The sequence below is a fragment of the Dreissena polymorpha genome, chromosome 1, assembly GCF_020536995.1.
Source record: "Dreissena polymorpha isolate Duluth1 chromosome 1, UMN_Dpol_1.0, whole genome shotgun sequence".
NCBI lineage: Eukaryota > Metazoa > Mollusca > Bivalvia > Myida > Dreissenidae > Dreissena > Dreissena polymorpha.
The window spans coordinates 142,455,422-142,479,814 of NC_068355.1; the positions used below are offsets into that span (position 1 = coordinate 142,455,422).

The 24,393-nt window shown below is 36.5% G+C and overlaps 2 protein-coding genes across 4 annotated transcripts in view; one reads left to right on the forward strand and one right to left on the reverse strand.

Annotated features, from left to right (window-relative positions):
- LOC127853101 (probable E3 ubiquitin-protein ligase HECTD4) overlaps positions 1-3,918 on the forward strand; it is a 115,561-nt gene extending 111,643 nt beyond the window's left edge. For all 3 annotated transcript variants that reach the window (XM_052387308.1, XM_052387317.1, XM_052387325.1), the window contains exon 69: positions 625-3,918. In XM_052387308.1, coding sequence (XP_052243268.1) covers positions 625-761 — 137 coding nt within the window. In that variant the 3' untranslated portion in view covers positions 762-3,918. The remainder of the gene's footprint in view (positions 1-624) is intronic.
- Positions 3,919-13,012: 9,094 nt separating this feature from the next.
- Positions 13,013-24,391, reverse strand: LOC127853421 (mitotic-spindle organizing protein 2A-like). The gene is made up of 3 exons (XM_052387950.1): positions 24,246-24,391; positions 18,153-18,286; positions 13,013-13,511 (listed from the first exon to the last, which is right to left on the reverse strand). Exons 2-3 carry the CDS (start codon positions 18,278-18,280, stop codon positions 13,295-13,297), a joined length of 345 nt encoding a protein of 114 aa, XP_052243910.1. The 5' UTR covers positions 18,281-18,286; positions 24,246-24,391; the 3' UTR covers positions 13,013-13,294.
- Between the last annotated feature and the right edge of the window lie 2 nt (positions 24,392-24,393).

Genomic DNA, 24,393 nt, shown 5'->3' on the forward strand with positions numbered 1-24,393 from the left:
GAGTCAGGTGAGCGATTCAGGGCCATCATGGCCCTCTTGTTAAAATAATTTTCAAAGCGGTGTTTTCATGAAGCTGCACATTTTGAGTGGTGGAAGTTCAAGGTCACCTTCCAACCATCCCACCCAAGAATCCCCCCCCCCAAAAAAAAATATGCTCTTGTTTTTAATTTCTGCAATATTCTCAATCAATATGTATTCATTTTCAAGTTAAAACAAAAAGTGAAAAAGTGTGTGATGGCATAAACTTCATAATTGAAAAGGTTTCCATTCAGACACTTATGCAAGTATAGTCACCGACTCAGTTTCAAAAACTCTTAACTTTTGTGTACCAACATTGCATCTGTCATTTTTTGTCTAAGTAAAAAGGATGCTGTCATCAAACATTTAAATTTACAATGAAACGGTTTCAATTATATTTTTATTAAACACTGTATTCTTTGTCTGTAGTATAATAAAGAATTGTTAAATACAAGTCATGTTTATGATACAAAACAAGCAGACACATGTTACACCTCCCCCCCCCCCCCCCCCCCCCAAAAAAAAATGTTCGTTTAAGTTGTGCTACGTAGAAAGCAGGCGCATATATGACCCACTGTTCATGTGACTTTCACATTCACGTTGCAGGTTCACCCGACAGCCGCTACATCCGTGTGGAGACATGCATGTTTATGATCAAGCTGCCCCAATACTCCAGCCAGGAGGTTATGACCCAGAGACTCCTGTATGCCATACACTGTCGTGAGGATCCGCTTAGTGGATGAACACTTCACCAGGCTGTCAAGTCTGGATAAATTGCTTTCTGTGTTGCATATTTCTATGCTTAAAATTGATAACTGACCCACTTGACGGCTATGGCAATCTAACATAAGCCTGAAAGTATTCTTTGCTTTGTGAATTTCTTGTTTGAAATTTAACAGTTGATTTCCTATCCACTCTGGCTTTACTTGAAACGCCTTCAAGCTGTTCAATTTAAATTGTATTTTAACCGTGCAATGTGAAGATGGTTCTCATACAATATGCGTCCAGCATAGCTCCAGACAAGCCTGAGCAAAATTGACGGCTGGTCATGAGCTACGCTGTCCGCTTTAAAATCACGCATGGTTTTGTGGTCTCATGAATGGCCAGCATAGCTCCTGACTAGACTTGGAAATACGCGGGCTGGTATGGAGCAACACTGCATGCACAGGGCATTTGACCTGGTTGCACATGGAATTAGACTTACTTTTGCATGATGTGAATTTAATTTAAGAAGTGCAGCTTTACTTGAAAGTCTTGTATCTGCTGTATACTGCTATAAACTACTTTATCAGAAACAATAATTTCACCAGCACCCCTTGATATTATTCTTGTGTTCAATGTTAGCCATCAATTTCAATTGTTATTATTTTATTGATAGAAGTGTTCTTTATTGACTTAAGTACATGTATACATGTGTTTTTGGTGTTTTTTTGTTAATGACATGAATGTTTTAATGCTCCCCCCTAAAAAAAATTGGGGGGAGCATAAAGTCGTCGCTTCGTCTGTCCGTGCGTGTGTCCGTCCGTCCGTGCACAATTTTTGTCCGGGCTATTTCTCAACATAAATGACTGGAATTCAATTAAACTTTACGGGAAGCTTCACGACCAAGAGGAGATGTGCACATTATCAGCCGGTTCTGGTCCGATGATTTTTCACAGAGTTATGGCCCTTTGAAATTTTCCATTAACTGTACATATAGTGCAATTCTTGTCCGGGCTATTTCTCAGCAACTAATGACCGGAATTCAATGAAACTTTACTACCAAGAGGAGATGTGCATATTATCAGCCGATTCTCGTCGGATGATTTTTCACAGAGTTATGGCCTATGAAATTTTCCATTGTACATATAGTGCAATTCTTGCCCGAGCTATTTCTTAGTAACTTACGGTAATTCAATGAAACTTTATGGGAAGCTTCACAACCAACAGGAGATGTGCATATTATCAGCCGGTTATGGTCCGATGATTTTTCACAGAGTTATGGCCCTTTGAAATTTTCTATAAACTGTACATATAGTGCAATTCATGTCTGGGCTATTTCTCCCCAACTACTGACTGAAATTCAATGAAGATTTATGGGAAGCTTAACTACCTTGAGGAGATGCGCATGTTATTTGTGGGTTCTGGTTAGATGATTTATTTAGAGAGTTATGGCCCTTTGAAATTTTTAAGTTGCTTAACCATCCATCGTATTATTTTGTCCAAAGTTATGCTGCTCAAGACGTTTCCTTTTATCTGAATATATAGTGCAATATTGTGAAAAAAAACAACTTTGGGGAGCATCACCCATCTCTGACAGTTTCTTGTTAAATTAGTTAACGTTGTCAAGATTTTGTATAGTGAATGATTTGTTGTTTATTAGATGTTATTGTTGTCACATATCTGTATTTATATTGCTACTGTGATGTTATTGTCTTCTCAATCTATTGGTCATTGCTTTAGTTGTGATGTTGTACATAATTTCAGTTGACAGTCCTGCTTATTGCAGTAGTATATATCCATACATATGTATATCATTCAACCATTCATGTGTATATGTGAAACATGGTGCTTGAATGAAAATAGAAAATCCAGATTTTGCCACATGCATATAGGCCCATAATAATCCAGAAAGTAATGTGTACGCTATTGACACAAGCTTTGTAATACCATTAACAGCAAAAAATGGTCAGAGCAAGTAACACGACCATTGAGCTGCATCATGAGACTATGTGTCTTATGCCATATCCTGCCAGAGTAGCTACCCTGTTCCACAATAACTTTATATTATTTTATAGCAGACGGCGTAGCTCACGACCAGATTTTAAAGATCTCGTGACCAGATTGAGTGATCGCTTTGGCTGGTCTGCAGCTACGCTTGCAACATGGTAGAACACCAATTTAAGCATAACAAAGCTTAATCAAGTATTATCGGTACTATTTGTCATTCAAATTGTGCCAAGCAGACTGAAAATTTTAGCATATATGCCAAGTAAATCTCTTTTTATGTATTATATATATAACTGTATTAATTAAATAGGAACTATTCATAAACATGTACTAAGTACAGTTGTGTACTGAACATTATCATATGGCCCATGCTCTGTGAAAAGGGGATTTACTGCATTTGCATAAAATGTCGTCCAAGATTAGTCTGTGCAGTCTGGATTTTTCTTCTATAGTTTCTTTTATGTTTTTTGCACTTTACATATATATGTTTGCCATCCATAGATTTAAGATTATCCCATTTTTCGCACACTTAAATCTTAATGGTGTTTGCATTTGATATAAGGTAGTTACAAAGGGAATTCATGTAGATTTGCTCTTGTCCATCTGTTCTTTTCCGTTTTGCACATTTTTTGTGCTGCGTGGATATCAAAAAGTTTTGGTTGCTACACGGATGAAACTTTGCTTTGCAAGCTTATCACCCAGCCTGTGAATTTTCCAAGTTTTTGTTTTGTTTTTTACATAAGGACGTATGGTATTTTTTTAACCAAAAAATATTTTTTTAACTTTCCTTCAAACAATTAAAAAAAGTATTTTTTCTAACGGGTACAATTTTACTAACAAATTTAACAACATTTGAACTTTTTCAATTTTCCCCCCAACAAGAGTTTTCAGGTAAAAGTGGAATGTTGGGGCATCTCTGTTGTACAGACGCATTTCTTGCTCATTTGATGTATGCATGTGGAATTGGAAATTCAATAAAAAACGATTGTTGTGTAAGCCACAATAGTGCTTCTATGCAGCCTGTTAAGCATTATTGTACCTTGTAAACCAATGCATAGTAGTTTGTTTTGTAATTATCCTTTGTCAAATGTTTAGGTGATAAAACCACATTGTTATTATTGTTGCTGGATTAGTTTTTTGCTGAAGTTGTGAAATAAACTAGATACAGAAACATGTATTTAATAATTCAAAGTGTTCAACTACAATTAAATGCTCTCATTGAATACAGTGCTAGTGGTTTGCCAAGAAGACTCATTCCCTACATTAACAATTCAGGAGTTCTATATGATAACGGAGGGTTTTACCCCATCCTCAGTGCATCTACAAACTAAACATCTGTCACTGTCACAGATGTCACAACAATATAGGATTAAAACAAGGGCTGTTTGTAAAACATGCATCCCCCCCATATGGGCTGTCAGTTGTAGTGACAGCCATTGTGTGAATACGTTTTTTGTCACTGTGACCTTGACATTTGACCTAGTGACCTGAAAATCAATAGGGGTCATCTGCCAGTAATGATCAATGTACCTATGAAGTTTCATAATCCTAGGCCTAATTATTCTTGGGGTACAAACATGTATCATCAGGAAATCATTTTACTGTTTCGATTCACTGTGACCTTGACCTTTGACCTAGTGACCTGAAAATTAATAAGGGTCATCTGCCAGTCATGATTAATGTACCTATGAAGTTTCATGATCCTAGGCCTAAGCATTCTTGAGTTATCATCCTGAAACCATTTTACTATTTCGAGTCACTGTGACCTTGATCTTTGACCTAGTGACCTGCAAATCAATAGGGGTCATTTGCCAGTCATGATCAATGTACCTATGAAGTTTCATGATCCTAGGCCTAAGCGTTCTAGAGTTATCATCCGGAAACCATCTGGTTGACGGACCGACCGACATGTGCAAAACAATATACCCCCGTTCTTGAGTTATCATCCGGAAACCATCTGGGGGACGGACCGACCGACCGACATGTGCAAAACAATATACCCCCTCTTCTTCGAAGGGGGGCATAAAAATAGGATTGAACAATGTACAGATTATGTGTAAACATACACACAAAGCAGGTTATTACAACAACATGTAAACATAAGTATCTGTGATTGTCTTTACCAAATACTAGTATGACATGAAATTATTGATGTAAATGTATATGTTGCCATGACAATTGGTTAGCCTCAAGGAGCTCCAACAAATCTGGGTATGCCTGTCCACTCTATAGGATGAGATTCCCTTAAAGTCCATCAATACATCCACTATATAGGATGAGATTCCCTTATAGTCCATCAATGCATCCACTCTATAGGATGAGATTCTCTTATAGTCCATCAATACATCCACTCTATAGGATGAGATTCTCTTATAGTCCATCAATACATCCACTATATAGGATGAGATTCCCTTATAGTCCATCAATACATCCACTCTATAGGATGAGATTCCCTTATAGTCCATCAATACATCCACTCTATAGAATCACTTAAAGGGGCCTTTTCACGTTTTGGTAAACTGACAAAATTAGAAAAAAACAAGGACTGTTTGTAAAACATGCATGCCCCCCATATGGGCTGTCCGTTGTAGTGGCAGCCATTGTGTGAATACGATTTTTGTCACTGTGACCTTGACCTTTGACCTAGTGACCTGAAAATCAATAGAGGTCATCTGCGGGTCACGATCAATGTACCTATGAAGTGTCATGATCCTAGGCAAAAGCGTTCTTGAGTTATCATCCGAAAATCATTTTACTATTTCGAGTCACTGTGACCTTGACCTTTGACCTTGTGACCTCAAAATCGATAGGGGTCATCTGCAAGTCATGATCAATCTACCTATGAAGTTTCAAGATCCTAGGCGTATGCGTTCTTGAGTTGTCATCCGAAAACCATTTTCCTATTTCGGGTCACCGTGACCTTTGACCTAGTGACCTCAAAATCAATAGGGGTCATCTGCGAGTCATGATCAATCTACCCATGAAGTTTCATGATCCTAGGCGTATGCGTTCTTGATTTATCATCTGGAAACCATTTTACTATTTCGGGTCACTGTGACCTTGACCTTTGACCTAGTGACCTCAAAATCAATAGGGGTCATCTGCAAGTCATGATCAATCTACCCATGAAGTTTCATGATCCTAGGCGTATGCGTTCTTGAGTTATCATTCAAAAACCATTTTACTATTTCAGGTCACCGTGACCTTGACCTTTGACCTAGTGACCTCAAAATCAATAGGGGTCATCTGCGAGTCATGATCAATGTACCTATGAAGTTTCATGATCCTAGGCCCAAGCGTTCTTGAGTTATCGTCTGACAACCACCTGGTGGACGGACCGACAGACCGACCGACAGACAGACATGAGCAAAGCAATATACCCCCTCTTCTTCGAAGGGGGGCATAAAAAGTTAGACTCTCAAATTTTTGTTGTAGTGTTGATATATTTTAGGAATATTAGTGACACCGTAACTGACGGTGAATGGGATATACACCCTCAGTAATTTTCGCTCGAGTATGGTTTTAAATTACTGAGGGTGTATATCCCATACAAGGTCAGTTACTAACGGTGGAACGATTATATCTCAACCGACTACATGTACTCGATTACTTGGGTAGTGTGGAAATTACTCGGGGTTGTATGGAAAATACTCCATGGGCATGTGACTGCTTTAAGCCAATCGGATTAGGTCATTTTTGTAGGAGGTGAGATATACAGTAATACTGAACATCTACCATGCTTTAAAATATCCATTGTATGCATCTTTGGACGAATTAAAAACCTGAAAATTATAAAGCGCTGCACCATTTAATAATTTGGAGAGTTTCGTTAAGTCGTTATATTTTGTGATACTACAACGATTGCTTAGAAACAGTATAAAATTCATCACTCATTGTATGAGCATGGATGGCCAAGTGGTCTAAGCACAGACTTACTCCAGGGGTCAGTTGTTCGAGCCCAGTTTAGGGTTACTTTTTTTCTTTCTTTAATTTTATTCTTTTTTAGCTCACCTGATTGCTCAGGTGAGCTTTTGGGATCAGTCTTTGTCCGTCGTCTGTCCTTATTTGGTTATAAACACTCTAGAGGCCACATTTCTTGTGCGATCTTCATGAAACTTGGTCAGAAGATTTGTTCCAGTGATACATCGATCAAGTTCGAAACTGGGTCATGCTGGGTCTAAAACTAGGTCACTAGGTTAAAACAAGAGGGCCTGAAAGTCCCAAAGTCGCTCATCTGTGATAACAAGATATTATTGGGACAAATCTTCTGACCAAGTTTCACGAGGATCGGAAAATAAATGTGGCCTCTAGAGTGTTAACAAGGTTTTACTAAAGCCATATAAGGAAAAATGCCCCGCCCCCTAGCAGCCATGTTTTTTAACCAACCAGCATCATTTATGAACTCGTCCAAGATATTATAGGGATGAATCTTCTGACCTAGTTTCATGAAGATCGGACAGTAATTGTGGCCTCTAGAGTGTTAACAAGATTTTATTATAGCCATTTAAGGAAAAATGCCCCCCCCCCCCCCTTTGAAGCCTTTTTTTTCAAGCAAACATAATTATTTTCAAACTCATCCAAGATATCATTGAGACCAATCTTCTGACCAAATTTCATGAAGATTGGACAATAAATGTGGCCTCTAGAGTGTTAACAAGGTTTTACTAAAGCCATATTAGGAAAAATGCCCCGCCCCTGGTGGCCATGTTTTTAAAGCAACCAAAACCATTTTCGAACTCATCCAAGATATCATTGGGACAAATCTTCTGACCAAGTTTCATGATGATCGGAAAATAAATGTGACCTCTAGAGTGTTAACAAGGTTTTACTATAGCCATATAAGGAAAATAGTCCCGCCCCAGTGGTGGCCATGTTTTTCAACCAACCGGCATCATTTTTTAACTCGTCCAAGATATTATTGGGATGAATCTTCTGACCGAGTTTCATGAAGATCGGACTATAAATGTGGCCTCTAGAGTGTGAACAAGATTTTACTATAGCCTTATATAGCCATATAAGGAAAAATGCCCCGCCCCTTGGTGGCACTGTTTTTTCAAGCAAACGTAACCATTTTCGATTTCATCCAAGATATAATTAAGACAAATCTTCTGACCATATTTCATCAAGATTGGACAATAAATGTGGCATCTAGAGTGTTAACAAGGTTTTACTATAGCCATATTAGGAAAAATGCCCCGCCCCCTGGCGACCATGTTTTTCAACCAACCGGCATCATTTTCGAACTCGTCTAAGATATTATTTGGGATGAATCTTCTGACCAAGTTTCATGAAGATTGGACAATAAATGTGGCCTCTAGAGTGTTAACAAGATTTTCCTATTGCCATATATAGCCATATAAGGAAAAATGACCCGCCCCTTGGCAGCCATGTTTTTCAAGCAAAGGTTACCATTTTTGAACTCATCCAAGATATCAGTGGGACAAATCTTCTGAGCAAGTTTCATGAAGATCGGAAAATAAATGTGGCCTCTAGAGTGTTAACAAGGTTTTACTATATCCATATAAGGAAAAATGCCCCGCCCCCTGGTGGCCATGTTTTTCAACCAACCGGCATCATTTTCGAACTCATCCAAAATATTATTGGGATGAATCTTCTGATCAAGTTTTATGAAGATCAGACAATAAATGTGGCCTCTAGAGTGTTAACAAGATTTTACTATAGCCATATCAGGAAAAATGCCCCGCCCCTTGGCAGCCATGTTTTTCAAGCAAACGTCACCATTTTCGAACTCATCCAAGATATCATTAAAACCAATCTTCTGACTAAATTTCATGAAGATTGGACAATAAATGTGGCCTGTAGAGAGTTAACAAGGCAAATGTTGACGCCGCACAACGGACGACGGACAAAAAGCGATCACGAAAGCTCACGTTGTTCTCAGGTGAGCTAAAAAAGAAAAACCCCGTAAACACTGTAGAAGTCACATTTCATGCCCAATCTTCATATAACTATGTCAAAATGTTTGTCTTAATGATATGTTGGTTGAGTTCAAAAGTGGTTCCGGTCCGTTGAACATGGCCGCCAATGGGCGGGGCAGTTTTCCTTATTTGGCTATGGAGAAACCTTGTTAACACTCTAGAAATCACAATTGTTGCCCAATCATCATGAAACTTGGTCAAAACATTGGTTTTATTGATATCTCGGACGAGTTCAAAAATGGTCCAGATTGGTAAAAAAACATGGCCACCAAGGGGCAGGGCAGTTTTCGCTTATAGCCAATATGTATATAGTGAAAACATGTGAACACTCTAGAAGTCCCATTTTTGGTCCAATCTTCATGAAATTTAGTCAGAATATGTGTTTTTTAGATACGTGAGTTAAGTTTAAAAATGGTCCCGGTCTGTTTAAAAACATGGCTGCCAGGGGGACGGGGCAGTTTTCCTTATATTTATATAGTAAAAAAGGCTTGTGAACAGTCAATAAGTCACATTTTTTGCCCAATCATCATGAAACTTGGTCAAAACATTGGTTTTATTGATATCTCGGACGAATTCAAAAATGGTCCAGATCAGTTAAAACAACATTGCCGCCAGTAGGCGGGCCAGTTTTCTCTTTATGTATATAGTGAAAACATGTGAACACTCTAGAAGTCACATTTTTGGCCCAATTTTTAAGAAATTTGGTCAGAACATTTGTTTTCTCGATACTGGAGTTGTGTTAAAAACGGTTCCAGTCCGTTTAAAAACATGGCTGCCAGGTGGGGGTGTGTGTATGTGCGCATTTTTCTGATATTTATATAGTAAAAAAAGCTTGTGAACACTCTAGAAGTCACATTTTATGCTCAATCATCATGAAACTTGGTAAAAAGATTGGTTTTATTTATATTTCAAATGAGTTCGAAAATGGTTTCGATTGGTAAAAAAAAAATGGTTGCCAGGGGGGGGGGGGCAGTTTTTCTTATATGACTATAGAAAAACCTTGTGAACACTCTAGAAGTCACATTTTTTGCCTAATCATCATGAAACGTAGTCAATACATTGATATCTTTGACAAGTTGGAAAATGGCTCAGTTCGGTGAAAAAAAAACACAAGCTCACCTGATTGCTCAGGTTAGGTTTTAGGATTGGTCTTTGTCCGCCGTCTGTCGGTCCACATTTGGTTTGTAAACACTCTAGCATTCTCATTTCTCAAGCATTCTTTATCAAAAATGCTGAGAAGCTATATGGCCACAAGATCTCAGTCAAGTTTGATAATGATCAAAATCACATAATAAATGCCATAATTATTGCCTTTAGATTGTCAAAATTTTCATTATATTATACAAAATCCTTATAAGCACTCTAGAGGTCACAATTTTGTTTTAGATTTTATGAATCTTGGTCATAATATTTATTTTTGTTAACAAAGTTTGATGTTTGGTCATGAGGCCAGAGGAGTCAATATATAGGTCACCAGGTCAAATCTTACAAAAAACTCATAAACACTCCATTCGCCAGAGTTTTGGTTCAATAATGATGAAGCTTGACCAGGATGTTTGTCTGGACAATATCTAAGTCAAGTTTGACGTTTGCTAAAGATTGAATGAACTGACTCCATTCAGGTGAGTGAACTAGGGTCATCTTGGCCCTCTTGTTTGTTTTTTTTTCAGTGGAGCATTTTAGATCCAATGTTTACATTTATCAATATAAAGCATTTAAAGACAAACTTCAATACATTACAAAATAGGCCCCTTTAAGCTAAATTTTGTTTTGCAATCAATTACGGTATCTATTAAGGTTTCTGTGAGTGTTTAATAGGGATCAAACTGGTTCCAAAAAATATTTGTATGCCAACAAATTACAAGGATTCATAGTTGATACCACTTGTAAAATTTCTAAAACTGAACTTATCTCTTTAACTGCATCACTCAAAATTTGTAGAGATGTAAGAGCAAAAAAATCCACAAGTTAATAAGGGCTTCATCAAGTAAGGGAAGCTTTTTTTACGTTTTAAGTTCTTTTTAGAGAGCTTATTTTCTGTCTACCTAGTGGTGCTTTAGAAAGGACTGGTTTGTTATTCTGCAAATTACATGCATGTTCAATACTGTGATGTCGCATGAGCAGTGCTCTAGAAAACCAGCTTTTGCACATGGGTAAAGCGTTGTCCCAAATAAGCCTGTGCATGCCACACAGGCTAACCAGTAAAAACTATTTATTTAAAAAAAAAATAACTTAAGGAGGTATTATTTCAATGAAAATCCAGTCTGTGTGGAAGTGATTAGAAGGTGCAGAGTGAGTCAGAGTTGCTTGCCCTGTGTGCTGAGGGAAGCGGACAACGAGCGAGGCATGGTATTGTAATGCGCATGGGGGGGTTAGAGGGTTAGGGTAAAGGTTAGGGGTCGGGTTTTGGTTAGCCTTTACCCGTACCTTAACCTTAACCAGACCCCGAACCCTAACCTAACCATAACCCAGGGTTATCTCCCCTATACCATGCCTCGCTCGTTGTAATTGTCCTCTTCCTGTGTGCTGATGTCTACCCCAGATTTGTCTACCCCTCACTGTCAGAAGAGGAGGTGGAGCTGGTCCCTCGGGGAAGACACCTTCCAGTGAGGTAGAGTGTGACACAGTTGTGTTACCATCATTCCAAAGATTTGTTGCCATGTGTATGCAAGTGTGCATTACAACAACCTGGCATGTCTGGACTGTGACTTTGTCATGCATTTTATAATTAAATGTTTTCCATCATCAGAAGACCTGACATGTGTTATACCTGTCTCCCTACAAAAAGGTCAAGGTAACACTTAAGGTCAAATTTAGACATTAAAAACTGTGTCATTTTTATTTAAATAACATTCCACAAATGTCAACCATGAGGACACAGTGAGCGACTGCTTTTGTACTTCAAAAGTCAAGGTCATTCATATTTTGCCATTAAACAGCTTGTCTTGACTGTAACCTTATCATTCAGAATGTTATTTTGAAACAACGTACACACATTTCTAAAACTTCAAAATGTTTTACTTAAGCCATATAAGGAAAACGGCCTCATCCACTGGCACCCATGTTTTTAAACATATTAAAACTATTTTCAAACTTGGTAGAGACATCATTACAAGGAATACTCTGAGCAAGTTTTATTATTTGGCAAAATAATAAACACTTCTACAGTGATCAACCAGGGAACTAAACCAGCATTGATAAAAAAGATAACAATACATAATGCCAAAATTGTCAATAAATATGCCCAAACTGTCTATCTTCTGGGAATGAACATATCAATGAAATGTAATAATTTGTAGATTTCAAATATGATCAATACCAGTAGATGTTAACACGTCATGCGGTTTCGTTTGGTACTTGGTCAACTTTAACATGCAATATTGACAAAAACAAATTTAAATATTGCAAGTTTTGTTTTTATACCCCCACAAACGAAGTTTAGGGGGGTATATAGGAGTGAACTTGTCTGTCTGTCGGTCTGTCTGTCTGTCCGTATTAAGTGTCTGCTCTATAATTCAAGTAGTTTTCATCGGATCTTCACCAAACTTGGTCAGAAGTTGTATCTACATGATGTCTAGGCCAAGTTCGAACATGGGCCTTGCCAGGTCAAAAACTAGGTCACGGGGTCACTTAGTGCATTTTAAACATCATAATGTTGTCCGCTCTCTAATTCAAGTAGTTTTCATCCAATCTTCACCAAACTTGGTCAGAAGTTGTATCTAGATGATGTCTAGGTCAAGTTTGAATATGGGTCATGCCGGGTCAAAAACTAGGTCACGGGGTATCTTAGTGCGTTTTAAACCTCACCATGTTGATCGCTCTCTAATTCAAGTAGTTTTCATCCAATCCTCACCAAACTTGGTCACAAGTTTTATCTTAATGATCTCTAGGACAAGTTTGAACATTGGCCATTCCGGGCCTAAAACTAGGTCACGCGGTCACTTGGTGCATTTTTTAACATTCAGCATGGTGTCCGCTCTCTAATTCAAGTAGTTTACATCCGATCTTCACCAAACTTGGTCAGAAGTTTTATGGAGATGATCTTAAGGCCAAGTTAGAACATGGGCCTTTCTGGGTCAAAAACTAGGTCAAGGGGTCACTCAGTGCATTTTAAAAATTGAGCATGGTGTCCGCTGTTTTTTGTGAAGACAACATGCAAAATATTATGTGTCAATGTGGCATGTGGGGGTATAAGTCACGTCTGTGACAAAGCTCTAGTTAATGTTTAAATTCATATACTATAAAGAAATTCACCCAAATTTCATGATTATGAAGTCAATGCCTAAATAACAAGACTAACTAAATGACATGATTGAATACATTAAATAAAATGGAAACTGTTAAAAAAAGCTTCAGTATACATGTATTTTAAACAATGATAAATAAAATTGACTCATTGTTAAAGAAATACAACAGAGATGTAATACAAAGCAACATTTTTTAACAAAGCATCATTGAACAGATAACCTGGAAGTTACATACACAACAATAAATACTTCATTATCATATTTTAAAAGAAGTTTTAGTAATAATTAAATACATTTGTATATAAAGGGAAAAAATCTTAAAATGATGATACTAAAAATCTAAATAAAACATCTTCAGACATGGAACACATATTTGCAGCTCTATCTTTTTGGTTCTGACCTCCGTGAGCTACCAGCGCTAGGCTGTCTTATCTTTGGGGGCTGCCTCTGCTTGGGAGGGGGCATGTTTTCTGCCTCGTGTGCCACGCCCCCATCCTCCGGACCCCTGTTGGCTCGCATTTTACCCGCACACATTGTCTTTAGCATTTGTAACACGGCCTGTGGTGAGACATTCATCTTTAGGAGATCTAGGATTATTCTGAAAAATATCATTCGTGGCTGTATGATGACCATTATTCTGGCTATGTTCTCATATCAGTTATCTGAAAATATGAGTCGTGTTCTGAGAAAACTGGGCATAATGCATGTGCGTAAAGTGTCGTCCCAGATTAGCCTGTGCGATTCGCAAAGTCTAATCAGGGACGACACATTTCGCTTTTATGACATTTTTCGTTTTAATTAAGTCTCTTCTTAGCAAAAATCCAATTTAGGCGGAAAGTGTCGTCCCTGATTAGCCTGTGTGGACTGCACAGGCAGGGCAACAGATAAGGTTCGTTTGATCGTTTTTATGATTTGTTTTTGACAGAAAACGAATTGAAATTGAACATCAATCGTACATTAAACAATTATGAAAATGTAAAAACGAATTGAAATCGATTCTTCGTCGTTTTCCTCCGTTCCGCGTTAAATTATGATAAGTGTACTGTTACCTTTAGTGCGGCCGTTATATTTTCAGTTAGTTTATATAGACACCGTTTTGGGCCGGTGTCAATATAAAAAGTTACTTCCGCCGAAATAAATTTGGGAAAATGTTCTCTTTTAAACGCGGACGGGTTAGGAAACTTTCATAAACGGCGTTCGCGCAAAATATTTTACAATTCATAACGAGACCCAAACCGTGGGGTATATACATTGGGAAGAGTATACTATCATATTTAATAGCGCAGATGGTGACAGATTATGAAATATTCGCCTCAAAACACTGCTGCGATTACGTGTCTCAAAAACTAATAATATGAGGATTTCCACTGGCTTGTCATTCATGGAGAGGGTTTGGCAATTTGAGTATGCTCTGAGACTGAAAGGCAGGAGAGTTGAAACTGGTTGAAACAAAATGACGCCATCATCCATTTGTCAATATACAATTAAACCTAATATTTACAAACAACCATTGTCACTTTGAATTTATAATGACTTAATTGGAATAAGAATTGCTGAGAATAATCAATATCAAAACATGAAGGGCTAATCTGATTCAGAAATGTATGAGCGTTTTGGTCAAATTGTAAAAATAACTAATTGACAAATAGTGTTGATGGAAAAAACCTAATTGTTACAAAAAGCTTGCAGTGAAAACTTATTAACCCACAATCTTATCTGTTGTCCTGCACAGGCTAATCTGGGACGACACTTTACGCACATTATGCCCAGTTTTTTCAGAACACGGCCAGGTTTTTTTCAGCACTGTCTGTGGCCTGGAAAACGGAGGCGTTCCCAAAGCAAACGGATGCGATCCCAAACCGAAATTAAAAAAAAATATCCCAATTTCCAAAAAAAAGTGTCTTATGACTATTAGATTATTAATGTCCAGCTGATGTGTACCGGTATCATATCAACAAGCACTGCTGTGGTTGAGCAAGGATTCAGCACCATGAACCTGCTGTGCTCCCCATTACGCAGCACATTCACACAAACCAAACTTACTCATCTGATGTTTACCTGCATTGAAGGGTTAGATCTGAATGACAAAACATTGGATGAGTTGTGTGTTCTTTTAAAAACAGAAAGCAGAGAAAAATTATGCTGTAACTTGTGTGACTAACCAGTGTTTGTTTTGGTAAAAAATATCTGCTATAAGTTTTTGACTGTACAGTTCTTATCTCAGAGTGTAACTGTAACTGAAAAACAAAATTGCAGTACTTGAATAAATATTGATCACGCCCAAAATTGCATGTGTTTTTATAAAGAAGACAAAATAACAAATAAAAACAAATTTATTTGTTAAACCACTGACTTATTTAAGCATGATAAATTCACAATGTTTTCCCAAAATGAGCTGTTTTATCGAAGCAAAAATTCCCAAAATGGACAATTTTGTCGATAAAAAATTTCCAATGTAGTCGGACTCCTTTTCCCAAAATAGGCAGAAACCCCCTGACAGCTCATATGATACCTTAACCAAAACAGTACCATGTTACCTAAAGTTAACGTCAAGTATAGTTCTGTAATCATAAAATGAATCATCTCCGAACAACAGACTATCAAATAAACGTAATATAACAATATCATATATGTATCCCACTCTTAATTGTTGTTTGAGTTCTTATCATGAATACATTTTTTGTCACTGTGACCCTGACCTTTGACCTAGTGACCTAAAAATCAATAGTCATGATAAATGTACGGTTGAACGTATGAAGTCAGGGCCCTCAATCTATCAAATCTGCCCCCGAATATCGGCGGCAGTCCCCCACCTGAAAAGTATACTTTTTTCCCCTTTTGGGGGGAAAAATTCCCCCTAAAAAAAAAAAAATTTTTTTTTTTTAATAGAAAAATGTGTCTCATGATTATTATATCTCAATTCTATTTCAATTTAATCTTTTCAAACATACTTAATTATGAAAAATGCATGAATATAGTGCAAACATGTACAAATGAAATAATGAGAGAGTAAGTAAAAAAATCCCCCAAAAAGGGAAACTCCGTGAAAATTCCCCCTCCTAAGGGCTGCGGACCCCTTCCCCCAAAGTAGTGTGAGGGCCCTGGAAGTTTCATGATCCTAGGCCTAAGAATTCTTGAGTTATCACCCAGAAACCATTTTACTGTTTCGTGTCACTGTTACTTTGACCTTTGACCTAGTGACCTGAAAATCAATAGGGGTTATCTGCCAGTCATGATTAGGGTACCTATGAAGTTTCATGATCCTAGGCAGGGTTTTGTTTTGGCCCAATTTTATAGCCGAAATTCGGCTATATTCCCAATCACAAAAAGTTTACTTTTTTCTTAACCAAATTTTCAATTTTCTAAGTATTAAAAGGGCACATAATTCTGTCAAAATGCACGCCAGAGTTATCTCACGTTGCCTGCCCAGTCCCCTCTTGATAGTTAGTAAGTGTACCAAGTTTTAATGCAATAGCTTTGATACTTTATGAGAAAAGTGGACCTAAACACAAAACTTAACCAGACGCGGACTCCAAGGTGATGACAATAGCTCATAACTTTTTTTTCAAATGACCTTTGACCTAGTGACCTGAAAACAAATAGGGGTCATCTGCTAGTCATGATCAATGTACCTATGAAGTTTCATGATCCTAGGCATAAGTGTTTTTGAGTTATCAGCCGGAAACCATTTTACTATTTCGGGTCACCGTGACCTTGACCTTTGACCAAGTGACCTGAAAATCATTAGGGGTTATCTGCGAGTTATGATCAATGTACCTATGAAGTTTCATGATCCTAGGCATAAGTGTTCTTGAGTTATCATCCGAAATCATTTTACTATTTCGGGTCACCGTGACCTTAACCTTTGACCTAGTGACCTGAAAATCAATAGGGGTCATCTGTGAGTCGTGATCAATGTTCCTATGAAGTTTCATGATCCTAGGCATAAGCGTTCTTGACTTATCATTCAGAAACCATTTTACTAATTCGGGTCACTGTGACCTTGACCTTTGACCTCAAAATCAATAGGTGTCATCTGCGAGTCATGATCAAAGAACCTATGAAGTTCCATGATCCTAGGCCTAAGCGTTCTAGAGTTATCATCTGGAAACCATTTTACTATTTTGGGTCAACGTGACCTTGACCTAGTAACCAGAAAATCAATAGGGGTCATCTGCGAGTCATGATCAATGTATCTATGAAGTTTCATGATCCTAGGCCTAAGCGTTCTTGAGTTATTATCCGGAAACCATTTGACTATTTCAGGTCACCGTGACCTTGACCTTTGACCCAGTGACCTGAAAATCAATAGAGATCATCTGCGAGTCATGATCAATGTACCTATGAAGTTTCATGATCCTAGGCATTAGCGTTCTTGAGTAATCATCCGCAAACCATCTGGTGGACGGACATACATGTACATACGGACAGACGGACTGACATGATCAAAACAATATACCCCCTCTTCTTCGAAGGGGAGCATAACTAATAAATGTGTCTCAGACACTGATGCCCTCTCAATACATGTTTGGACACACAAAAAATCACTGCGTATTCTACAGCTAACAAAAAGTGTTAAAACTGGTCACAGTTGAAATTCTTCCCTCAATGGTCATCTACACATTCAGCTCAGCTGCTGTAAAAGTCTGAGCAAAATCTGCCACACAATTAGAAAGGTTAAACACAGAATATTGGCACTATATTCTATAGTGGATCAACAGACAAGGGCCATCTCAAATATTTTTCAGTTTAAACACCTTATCTTTTTAAAGAGGCCTGTTAGAGAATGGACGTATCTTTATTAGGCCCATATCGTTTACATTAGGTAAAATATTTGTCATCTTTGTATTATCTAATAAAACAGATAAGTAGTTACCTATAGAGTCATTGTCAGTTTAATTTCCTGTGATTGGTAAGCTTTTCTATACAAAATGCAAACACCTGTTAAATTTGCATGTGCAGAAAAAAATAACATCACTGATCAGGCAACTACATTTTATTCGGAGCCCAAATCTTTTTCATAACATTTATAAACAAATTATTGTCATTCAACTGTGAAAGTGAGCGCGATGTACCTTGTTGTAAATGAGATGTTTAAAACACAAACTCGGGACATATGGTTTCCAAAGTATTGACATACAAGTGGATTGCTTAATGCCTCCCTTTCTGTGAGAGCATAACAATAATAACAACTGTTTGTGCAAACAGGATAAAACATTAATATGCGCACCATTCTTACTTGAATGTGGCTTGTTCCATGTTAATTCCTGCCAGCTGACAGAGTTCGTATAGTTCAAGCTCTTCAAGTGTAAGTATGTTCCTGCTAGTCAACTGCACACCCATGGAATAACTGGACTTTGATGCCATTTAAACCTGCCATGGAAAATAAAGAAAAGATTTAAACACCTACATTGTATAATTTTAATTGTATAATGATATTTTTAATTGATAATTGGTTATTAGCAGTCTGTTTCAATTATCAAACAAGAGCACCGCATTGCGGGTGCAGACCGCTCATCTTTTTTCTTTTTAAAGGTGAAGGGACTCTCATTTTCAATCACAAAGGAGGGAGGGGTGGAGTGAAGAGGGGTGTATAGTGTGGGGGTGTGGACATTTATTACATTATTTTCCAAAAATGCGAGGGGGGGGGGATTCTTGGGTGCGATGGTTGGACGGTATTTCAAACATAAAATAATAAAAATAAATATTTGTGATTTGTGTTTTTTAACCGTTTCCAAAAAAAACAATTGATGATGGGGGTGGGGGGGGTGGGGTGGGGGTATAGTGTGAGGGTGTGGTGGTCATTTGTGAGATGATCTTAAAAGAAAAAAAATTAGGGGGGGGGGGGATTCTTGGGTGCGATGGTTGGACGGTATTTCAAACATAAAATAATAAAAAAAAGTATTTGTGTTTTTTAACCGTTTTAAAAAAAAAATTGGGGGGGGGATGGGGTGGGGGGGGTATAGTGTGTGTGGGGGGGGGGGAGGGCACGGGAGATGGTTTGGGTGAAGTCTATTGTGGTATGTCAGGTATGAGTAGTTTTGTCAAAGTATCAATCAAATCTAATCATAAATAAATAAGTTATGGCAATTTTAGCAAAATTTAATAATTTGACCTTGAGAGTCAATGTCATTCAAAGGTCAAGGTAAAATTCAACTTGCCAGGTACAGTAACCTCATGATAGCATGAAAGTATTTGAAGTTTGAAAGCAATAGCCTTGATACTTAAGAAGTAAAGTGGATCGAAACACAAAATTTAACCATATATTCAAAGTTACTTAGTAAAAAAAGGGCCATAATCCTGTATAAATGACAACCAGAGTTATGCAACTTGTCCTTTTACTGTACCCTTATGATAGTTTGTGAGTGTTCCAAGTATGAAAGCAATATCTATGATACTTTAGGGGTAAAGTGGACCAAAACACAAAACTTAAGCAAATTTTCAATTTTCTAAGTATAAAAAGGGCACATAATTCTGTCAAAATGCCAGTCAGAGTTACATTACTTTGCCTGCACAGTCCCCTTATGATAGTTAATAAGTGTTGCAAGTATGAAAGCAATAGCTTTGATACTGTAGGAATAAAGTGGACCTAAACACAAAACTTAACCGAATTTTCAATTTTCTAAGTATAAAAAGGGCACATAATTCTGTCAAAATGCCAGTCAGAGTTACATTACTTTGCCTGCACAGTCCCCTTATGATAGTTAATAAGTGTTGCAAGTATGAAAGCAATAGCTTTGATACTGTAGGAATAAAGTGGACATAAACATAAAACTTAACCAAATTTTCAATTTTCTAAGTATAAAAAGGGCACATAATTCTGTCAAAATGCACGCCAGAGTTATCTAACTTTGCCTGCCCAGTCCCCTCATGATAGTAAGTAAGTGTACCAAGTTTGAATGCCATAGCATTGATACTTCCTGAGAAAAGTGGACCTAAACGCAAAACTTAACCAAAATTTTCAATTTTCTAAGTATAAAAAGGGCACATAATTCTGTCAAAATGCACGCCAGAGTTATCTAACTTTGCCTGCCCAGTCCCCTCATGATAGTTAGTAAGTGTACCAAGTTTGAATGCAATAGCATTGATACTTTCTGAGAAAAGTGGACCTAAACGCAAAACTTAACCGGACGCAGACGCCAACGCCGACGCCAACCCCAACGCCGACGCCAAGGTGATGACAATAGCTCATTTTTTTTTTCAAAAAATAGATGAGCTAAAAAGGGGAGACACTTTGTGCCTGCCCAGACAAGGCTGACTAATTGCACAATTGATTTCTTGGAGACCTTAAGTGGAACAGTGATGTTGCCTTGCCTTACAAGGACTATGCTGCAGGAGACTCCGGATTACTTTTTAAATACACTTGTCCGGCTGGTGCCCTGAAATTGTACTTGTTCTCTCAAAAACTTTTACTGGCCTTTTAATGTAACTTTATAATTTAGTATATACAATTTTCGATTTCTATGGTGGCATTAAACTTACCAACAATAAAAAAATTAATTTTGTTGAAAACATCATGTTAACTAAGTATAAAAAAGATTAACGTTACTACTTGCTGACGCAGGAATATTTAGAATTCTGCAAGTAAGGTGTTATTTTTATTCATAATCATACACTTTTTTGACACTACACAACTATTAGAAATTAACATTTTATGATATGTATTGAAATTATGTGATATAAATAGCATACAGTCCAAACCTGATGGCCCGAACTCTCTTGGCTCAAACTTTTGGATGGCTTCAACTCTCCATGAAGCAACAATTTTGTAGTGCTATATATTTTTATGAATTTCTGTGGTTTAGATAAAGTTTGTGAGGATCAAATTATTGATGGCTCAAACTGTTAACACAGACGTGGTCACAACTTTTACACAATCTTTGTTTGTTTGGCTAAAACCCACCTCAGGTTGCATAAGGCTATAAATCAATTAGGAGCGCTTGATTAGTGTCACATCATAATTGATGTAACACCAGTTGCAAACATGTCATTGGCTCGATTTTTAAATGATTTAAGAAAAAGATGACATTTGTGCAAAATCTGGCATTGTTTGAAGATGCAGTATTATTATGTCTGAAACGGCTGTATTGTTTCTTGCTGAGAAATCTAGAGAAGGCCCCTGTACTCAATCCGGGTGGATATTTGCTTAATTGTATTTGTAACTGTTTTAACAAATTGATCAATATATATATATTAAGTACATATTACATATTTGGTTATTTTTAAAAGAAAAAAGTAATAAGGAGTTTAGGCAGTATGAATACTTTTCAGCTGGAGATGCAAATCTATTGCAGATTTATGCTGTCACAAAAATATACTAGAAATTGGTTGGTTACGCTCCAATAACGGAAAGCTAGAATTTTAGTTGTCGGTCCCCACGAGTTTGAGCCATCAGGTTTTGACTACACTTTCTAAACTTAAGACTGTTTTATTGAGTTGTATCGAGGTCGCCATGTCGGTATAGATATAATGGTGTTGGCATAGCAGCTGGGAGGTCACATGTGCTACCCAATCCAACAATAAAACCAGTTAAATACAAAAGTCTTTGACAATAACAACAGTGTTACCAGATGACAACCTATGCCTAAAAAAACTGCAAGTTGTGAATGCTACCGCCAGACATCAAAGGTCTTTGATGTGCATATGGATTTGTAACACATCAGTCACAGTCATCAGCAAGTGGCCATTTCAAACGGAATTAATCATGCAATACTTCATTCATGGAAGGATACTCATACTGTAAGATACAGCATTAATGCTTAATAGTTGCAAAGAGGATGAGATGTGAGAAAACTATGGACATTTTAGAAAATTGACAGCATTTGAAATTTTGATTAATTGGAATTTTAATGTTTGTTAATGGATTGATTTGAAGAGCCCAGGTATGCAAAAAGGTGCGTCCTGGAGACTCAATTGTTTTCCAGCAAGCCTTATTTGTCAATAATTAAGGGTACAAATAGTGAAACACGCTTTCTGAAAGCCCTGCAGGTATTTTAACCTTCACTATTATCAGGATAATTCAATGTAATTTAAATGTTACACAAGATAGTTGTGTCACAGAACTTGTCTTCCTCTTCCGTACATGTCCTCGAGGCATTGAAGAGTATCTTGTTGAAGTTGAAGTCTATGAATATGATAGTGATGATGATTTTACTTTTTCCAAGAATAGTCTTTTTTCAAACACCATTTTATTAAGAGACCACTTCTGGTAACTCCCTTGATTGCTTAATAATAATACAAAATTGACTTTATTATATAGATTTTATCATCCTGAATTAAAGATTGATTATAATTCAGTCATTGTGAATAACAAATAATTACATGACACAGAGTTTGTGTGCCTGGTTAGCTCACAAGTATTATTGCTCAAACTGTTCCAGATTAGAGTCTCAGACTAGCTGCATGATTATTATTATGTTGAAATTATGAAGGTAATTAAAATGTTCAACAATTGTTTTTAATCATATGGAATATTACAAACTCAGATATTCTCATAATGTTGGCAGATCACTTGATCTTTAAATTTAATAATGAAACAGTAACATGAAAAAGGCTCCATTTTTATCGGTATGACTAGATACCGAAAACAGTAAAATGTACCGAAAACAGTGTTTTATTATATGAAAACATTGAATATTAAGAGTTAGACATAAACATCGCTTTTTCATATGCCTGGTTTAAAAAAGAATAGTAGTTTAATGATATTTCAACATATATTTTTAAACTTTTTAATAAAATTTATTTTAATAAAAATAATCCACATACATTTTGTTCATATACGAAAACAGTAAAATGTACGCCCGAAAACAGTGACCAATTATACGAAAACAGGATGTATTCAATATGTTAGTAACGAATAGATATCGATAATACATAACCAATTATATTTTATTAATTTGTATAGAAGTATATTAATTCAAGAACCCTAATACAAACTATGAAACAAATAAATACTTCCGAAAACAGATACCGAAAACAGCATAGCAAATGGGTGTCATAATTGATCGCTTAAATATACAAGTTTGCAAAGTCTGCAAGTTTTTATTAACGTACTGGTTCGTGTGTTCTAACTTTTATATATATTTGCATTTAATTTTTTATTTGAAATAATTTCACATAATTTATTCCTGTACAGAAAGTTACTAAAAAATAAACAAAATATGCAAACTATGAATTCTTTGTTTGTTTGTCAGTCATGGTCTAACACCTTCAATTGTTTGTATAACAATTGGCCTGGATTACGTTTCTTGGGTTGTAAAGTATTTGTGATTGGTGTGAAACCATTGTTTAATACTGGCATACATGGTTTTTAACCCAATTACGCAAATGTAATGGGCCATTGCCTTAAGGGATTAATCTGTCAGGTTTTACTACTTTAATCCGGTCATGAAAATGAATGATCGAAGTGACACAAGATAAGTAAAAATAGGTAAGAAATCTGATAAAATAGCGCTGTAAAATGTACTGTCTGAAAATTAAGAGTAATAATTTATGGAAAAAAAACCTGTATATCTGAAAATTAAGAATAACAAAAAAGAATTAACCGAATACTTAGTTAGAGTAATTACGGTATGTTACATGCTTGTATTTATCCTTTTCCATTATACAAACACATTCAGAAGTGTTGTTTTTTTTTTATTCCTTCAGGTATGCCATACCTGGAGTCATTTAAAATACCAGAGTATCACCAAATGTCTTGAGAAAACAAATAATTAATATACATGTATAGCATCATTTAAATGCGTACTGGAGTAAACATTCATTAAAATCAAAGTTTAACGCCCTATCACGATGTAAAGGTGGTAAATCTGATTTCAGAAAAAATAAACTGTTTTCGGTATCATAACCTCGTATTATATAATGCTCCCGTTTTAAAACAGGAATTAAATGCTTTTTGTAAAAAATAAATAATTAATATATAGCATCACTTAAATGCGTACTGGAGTAAACATTCATTAAAATCATAATTTCACGCCACCATCACGATGTAAAGGTGGGAAATCTCACGGTTTTTGGTAAATTGACTGTTTTCGGTATCATGTTCCTGTAATATATAATGCTTCCGTTTTTAAACAGGAATAACATGCTTTTTTGTAAAAAAGAAATTATCAATATATTTTGAGTCTCATTTAATATCATTAAATCGTAGTTTAACGCCACTATCACGATGTAAAGGTGGGAAATCTAACTGTTTTCGGTAAATTTACTGTTTTCGCGAAAACAGTACTGTTTTCGGTATCTAGTCATACCCCATGTTTTATTTATCCATGTTATTATTTATTATCGCGAAAATATATTGCAATAGTTCAATGCAGTCAAAGCATTAAATTACCTGTTGATTTTCTAAGGTGAATAATAAAATCTTCAGTTATTCTTCTGTTAAATTATTCAATTCTGATGAGATTACAGCTTCTCTGGCGCCATGGATATTCAGTCTGTCATCTTTTTTAATTTTTGGGGGGGCTTTGTTATTATTTTTG

Excerpts from the sequence above, each read along its gene's own strand:
- LOC127853421 (XM_052387950.1), bottom strand. The coding sequence starts at position 18,280 with ATGGCATCAAAGTCCAGTTATTCCATGGGTGTGCAGTTGACTAGCAGG. Across the intron at positions 13,512-18,152 it reads ATGGAACAAGCCACATTCAA|AATAATCCTAGATCTCCTAA; the intron begins GTAAGAATGGTG and ends GATATTTTTCAG.